Genomic DNA, 6,009 nt, shown 5'->3' on the forward strand with positions numbered 1-6,009 from the left:
TGCCCGGGCTGGTCTGGAACCTGTGGGCTCAGGCAATCCACTCACCTCAGCCTCCCAAAGTGCTGGGATTACAGGCTGAGCCACCAAGCCTGGCTGATGTGTTTTCATTTCTGTCTTCCATACCTAGAAGTGTAATTGGGGGTCACGTGGGAACTCTATTTTTAACATTTTGAGGAATGGCCACATCATTTTACATTTTCACCAGCAATATATGAAGGTTTTTCTTTCTTTACATCCTCACCAACACTTATTATTGTCTGTCTTTTTTTTCTTAGAGCCATTCCAGGGGGTGTAACGTGGTATGTCATTGTGTCTTCTTTTTAATTTAATTTTTTAATTTGATTTTTTTTCTTTTTCTTTTTTTGAGAGAGGGCTTTACTCTGTTCCTCAGGCTGAAGTGCAGTAGTATAATTATGGCTCACAGCAGCCTCCACCTCCTGGGCTCAAGTGATCCTCCTGCCTCAGCCACCTGAGTAGCTAGGACTACTGGCACATGCCACCACACTGGCTAATTTTTAAATTTTTTGTAGAGACAGAGTCTCACTTTATTTAAGTGTATACTTTAATAGCAATAAGTATGTTCACAATGTCAGGTAACCATCTCTAGATACTATTACCTATCTTCAGAACTTCATTATCCTAAACAGAAAATCTGTACCCATTAAACAGTAACTCCCATCCCCCCTCCCCTATCTACTGGCAGCCTCTGTTCTACTTTCTGTCTCTATTAATTTGCCTATTCTGGGGACGTCATATAAGTGGAATCATGCACTACTTGTTCTTTAGTTTCTGGTTTATTTCACCTAGCATAATGTTTTCAAGTTTCATCCATGTTGCAGCGTGTTTCAGAATTTTGTTCTTTATGAACCCGACTAATTTGTAATTGTATGTATAGATCACATTTTGCTTACCCATTCATCTGTTGATGGACACTTGGGTTGTCTATACCTTTGGCTATTGTGAATAATGCTGACATGAATATTGGTATACAAAGTATCTATTTGAGTCCCTGTTTTTAATTATTTGGGTATGAACTTAGAGTAGAATTTTTGGACCATATAACAACTGCATGTTTAATTTTGTTGTTTTCCACAGTGGCTGCACCACTTAATCAGCAAATGCATAAGGGGTTCCAATTTCTCCACATACTCTCCAACACGTGTGTGTGTGTGTGTGTGTGTGTGTGTGTGTGTGTGTGTGTGTTCATATTCATCCATAAACATATGGGGAGTGAGAGACACATAGTTTAATGATGAGATTACATTCTGAGAAATGCATGGTTATATGATTTTACTTTTGTGTAAACATCATAGTGTTCTTACACAAACAAACCTAGGGGTGTGTGTGTGTGTGTGTGTGTGTGTGTGTGTGTGTGCGCGCGCGCACGCGAGCGTGTGTTTCATATGGAAAACAAAATTCTCCAGGACATTACTTAATATCAGCCATTTTGTCTACTTGATCTGCAATGGCAATATCAAGTGTCACATATCAGGTTTCTATTTATGTGCCATTATAATCTTGCATTTTATATGTAGTTCATTACTGACCGCAATTTGATCATGATCTGCCTTGATGTGGCTTCTAATGTTTATTTTCTCTGTAGCTTATTGACTTTCTTGAATGTGATGGGTTCATAATCTCATTACATTTGGGAACATTTTCAGCTATTATTTCTTCACATATAGTTTCTGTTTTTGCCTCTTCCTCTCCTTCTGGACTGCAGATACACATGCATTAGACATTTGGTATATTTCCACAGTGAACTGATTCTCTGTTCATTTTTTTTCATTTGTTTTTCTCTTTTTCATTTTGAATAATTTCTGTTGTTATGTTTTTGTGCTCACTGATCTTTTCTTCTGGTGTCTAATCTGCTATTAGTGCATTTTTAATTTTATATATTTTATTTTTCCTCTCTAGATATTCCCTGGTTTTTTGTTTTTTTTTTTGTAGCTTTCATTACACTTTTCACTATGTTCATGTTTTTGTTTTCAATATTCATATTTGTAATAATTATTCAATATATGTAATTGGTATTCATAATATTTGTAATAGGTATTTTAATGTTTTTGCTTCTTTCCTCATCTTTGTCATTTCCTGGTCTTTTTCTATTGACTGACTTTTCTTCTGATTGTGAGTCACGTTTTTCCTGCTTTTTTTGTATGTCTAGTAAATTTTTATTGGATGCTTGATATTTTGAATTTTACACAAGGTGTTAGTTTCTGTTGTCTTCCTTTAAAGAGTGTTTTACTTTTTCAGGAAGGCAGTTACTTTTGGATGTTTGATCATTTTGAGATTTGTTTTTAAGCTTTCTTAGGACATGTTAGAGTATTATTCTGAAGTTAATTTAACCCTAATTCTTCTGCATGGTCATTCTGAATTCCTTACTGAATGCCCCTTATAACTGACGCGGCCCTTCCATTCTCTAGAGGGAATGTAATTTGTCTCATTGTGAGCTTGAGCAAATGCCCATCTTCCAGTATTATTCTTTGACCTCATGGGGTTTCATGCTGTATATACTCAGATTATTACTCGGCCAAAAACTCAAGGAGGGGACCCCATTCAGATTTCTGGAGAGTTTTTTTGTTGTTGTTTTTGTTTTTGCTTTTGTTTGCATTGCTGTGTTCCTTCTAGGACTCTGCCCTGCAAATTCTAGCTATCTTGGCCTCCCTGAGTTATGGTTTCTGGCTCAACTCAGTGAGAATATTGGACTCCTTGTATCCTGCAGCCTGGTGACGCTTCCAGGCAGTGAGCCAGATGGTTTGTTCGGTGACTATAATACTGAAGTACCTGTCATCCAGTGTTTGAAAATAGTGGCTCAAGTGTAGTCATGTTTAGATGCCTGCAGTGGAAGGGTGTCCTGAGCTGTCTTTTTCCTGTATGGTCAGCAGGTCACCTCCACTGAGTCTACATGTGTTTAAATCTGACAGCTCTGCTGATTGACCACCATTATGGCTGCAGCTGCCTGTGCATCCACCAGTAGGATCTGGAGTATTTTTTGTGGGCGCATGGATGTATTGAGCTGGAACTCTGAAGCTGACTCCTCTTCCTTACTCCCTGCTCTTTCTCCCTTACCTTTTGCAGAAAAGGTGTGAGCGCTACTGGGCCCAAGAGCATGAGCCACTACAGATTGGGCTTTTCTGCATCACCTTGGTAAGCTGGGACAGAGATGGAAACAGCGTTTGTTGGGCCTTAGATGTTGTGGGAGGTTGCAAGGAAGATTCCTAATGTGGAAAGCCTTTGAGCTGTGCCTGAAAGAATGAATTATTATCCCATAGTCCCCTCACACTGCAGGGAATCCTCTGGTATTAGCCTGCAAATAGCCAGCACTCAATATATGCATTACCTTTGCATTTTTATTTTGGCTACACTGTTATCCCTGTAATGTAAATATGCCTGGTTAGGTTCTTAAGATTCTTGTTTCTCTTACCACTTCAAAAGAACTTGGGGAAATGCTCTCAAGTCATGCATACTGTCAGTACTCAATAAATGCAATGGCTGTTTTATTCTAGACAAGAAATCTTGTCTTCACTGTAAATGGGTTTGTTTGGGGTTCTATAACAATGTCTTTCTTCTGTCATATGTTTCCTTCATGAGTTTTGGGGGATGTTCGAGCTTAATGAATATTTTTAAAATGCATTTTTTTGTACTTGATTTTTAATTGGAGATGTTTTACTTTCTATAAATGTATTTTTGGCACCTGTGATCTTTGTTCTCCTCTGTCTTTCCACCTGCCCTATATACTCAGACAAATGAAAAGTGGCTGAATGCAGATATAATGCTCAGGACCCTCAAGGTCACATTCCAGAAGGTACTGAAAAGGAGGTGGTACAGGGGTCCCTACATGGGGAGGGTTGTTCCTGTTTCCTCTTATGTAAAACGGGCATCACAATAGTACCTACCTCCTCAGTTATTATCTGATAGATTTAAATGGAAGATGCTTAGAACTGAACCTGGAGTGTAGTCAGTGTCCAATACATGCTTTTAAAAAAAATTTTCTTCCCTTTCTTGTGATTCAGGAATCCCGTTCTGTGCACCAGCTGCAGTTTATGTCCTGGCCAGACCATGGGGTCCCCAGTAGTCCTGACCATATGCTCGCTATGGTGGAGGAAGCCCATCGCCTCCAGGGATCTGGCCCTGGACCCCTCTGTGTCCACTGCAGGTTTAGATAATGGGCTTTAGGAGGGTCCAGTGAGGCAAAGGAGGTGGGGTTATGAAGCGAGGCTGGGAGGGGTGTATAGCTCGGGACCAGTCTTGCAGTCCGAGTGCCAAGTTTGAGAAATTCGGGGCCATCCTTGCTCTCCTGGGCACTGAGATTGTTGGCATGTGTGGAGCACAGACCAGCAGGAGTAAACACATAGCTGTTGCTCCACACACACAAGGGTTCAACGTGTTTCCTAGGCAAGAAGTGGTGGCTCATGACTATAATCCCAGCACTTTGGGAGGCTGAGGTGGGAGAATGGCTTAAGAGTTCAAGACTAGCCTGGGCAACAGAGTAAGACTTCGCCTCTACAAAAAAGTTTTTAAAATTAGTGGGGCCTGGTGGCATGCCCGTAGTTCCTGCTGTTCCAGAGGCTGAGGCTGAAGGACTGCCTGAGCCCAGGAAGTCGAGTCTGCAGTGAGCCATGATGTGCCACTGCACTCTAGCCTTGGCAACAGAGTGAGACTTCGACTAAAAAAAAAAAAGCGTTTTATTTTCCAATGTTCATCTGGGGATTCTGGGAATCTAGAGGTCCTGCAGGGATCTCTCATGAGGGCCCCCACTCAGCCCCACGTCCTCCTTTAAGAGGGCTTGGGGCAGGCCTTGACCCCTGGCTCTGATGTTGTCAGCGCCGGCTGCGGGCGAACCGGCGTCCTGTGCGTGGTGGACTACGTGCGGCAGTTGCTCCTGACCCAGGTATGAAAAGGGCATCTGTGTGAGTGCACTGAGTCCCATGCCCACGTGTTTCTGCTCATAAACCCCGTCTCTCTGCCTCAGACCATCCCATCTAACTTTAGCCTCTTCGATGTTGTCCTGGAGATGCGGAGGCAGCGGCCCTCGGCAGTGCAGACAAAGGTGAGGCCGAGTCTGGGTGTCCTCAGTCCCAGGACACAGGCCGGGCTCATCGGTGCTCTTGGGTTCCTTTCTTGATCACACCCCCCGCCCAACAGGAGCAGTACAGCTTCCTGTACCACACGGTGGCTCAGATGTTCCGCTCAGCAATCCAAAACGCCAGCCCCAGCTACCAGAACCTCAAGGAGGTACACAGACCCCTTCACACTCTTCTCCTCCTGTCTGCCATAAAAACCCTCAGAGACCAGGAACCAGAGCAGGGTCCACCCCTGGACTCCTGGGCCCTCCCCGGGGCATCCTTAATACACTGTCCCTCTTATGCTTACCCCCAGCCTGGCCAGTTTCCTCCAAAGCCTCACGACCCTGCCCGTCTCTGTTTTTCCCCCAGAATGGTGCCCCACTCTACGATGACGCCCTCTCCCTCCGGACTTCCCCATCCCTTCTTGCCATCCCGCGCCCGCCAAGCCCAGGAGGGGTGCTCAGGTACCCGGCTCCATCCCCTCATTCTCCCCTGTCAGATTCTCAGGCTACCCCTTTCTCACCAGTCCCTTCTTTGCTGTTCAGCTCATCAACTATTTGCTGGCCCTTTGTTTTGAGCTTGGGGAGCCCTCCCCCAGGTGACTTTTATCCCAGCGGTCCCACTGCCTCTGCCTCTGAGGCTAGCTCCGAGTCCCGAGGTTAGCCCCTTCCTGGGTCCTCCCATCAACAGTTAACTCGGTGAAGTATTTCTCGACGCGCCCACTTGTCAGGCCTCACGCTGGGGGCTGCGGGCGGCCGGCTCTCCTTCGCTGCAGAGGCTCCATCCCCTCTTCCTTGAGGCTGTCCCTCCCTCCCAAGGCTACTTCCTCATTCTTGTGTTCAACGAACGTCTATGGAGAAACGACCACTCCTCAATACCAACTCCCTGCCCACACAGCTGCCAGGCTGGCTCCACGCCTCCCTCACCCACCAGCCGGAGC

The 6,009-nt window shown here is 44.7% G+C and overlaps 1 protein-coding gene across 1 annotated transcript in view; it reads left to right on the top strand.

Moving 5' to 3' along the window:
• Positions 1-6,009, top strand: part of PTPN18 (protein tyrosine phosphatase, non-receptor type 18) — a 13,314-nt gene that overhangs the window by 5,933 nt on the left and 1,372 nt on the right. The window contains exons 6-13 of the mRNA XM_021712664.1: positions 3,082-3,150; positions 3,746-3,808; positions 4,017-4,159; positions 4,828-4,894; positions 4,976-5,053; positions 5,149-5,238; positions 5,439-5,533; positions 5,615-5,708. Of these exons, the coding sequence (XP_021568339.1) occupies positions 3,082-3,150; positions 3,746-3,808; positions 4,017-4,159; positions 4,828-4,894; positions 4,976-5,053; positions 5,149-5,238; positions 5,439-5,533; positions 5,615-5,708 (699 nt within the window). The remainder of the gene's footprint in view (positions 1-3,081; positions 3,151-3,745; positions 3,809-4,016; positions 4,160-4,827; positions 4,895-4,975; positions 5,054-5,148; positions 5,239-5,438; positions 5,534-5,614; positions 5,709-6,009) is intronic.

This window comes from Carlito syrichta, unplaced genomic scaffold, assembly GCF_000164805.1.
Source record: "Carlito syrichta isolate Samal-C Ts95f unplaced genomic scaffold, Tarsius_syrichta-2.0.1 Scaffold303576, whole genome shotgun sequence".
NCBI lineage: Eukaryota > Metazoa > Chordata > Mammalia > Primates > Tarsiidae > Carlito > Carlito syrichta.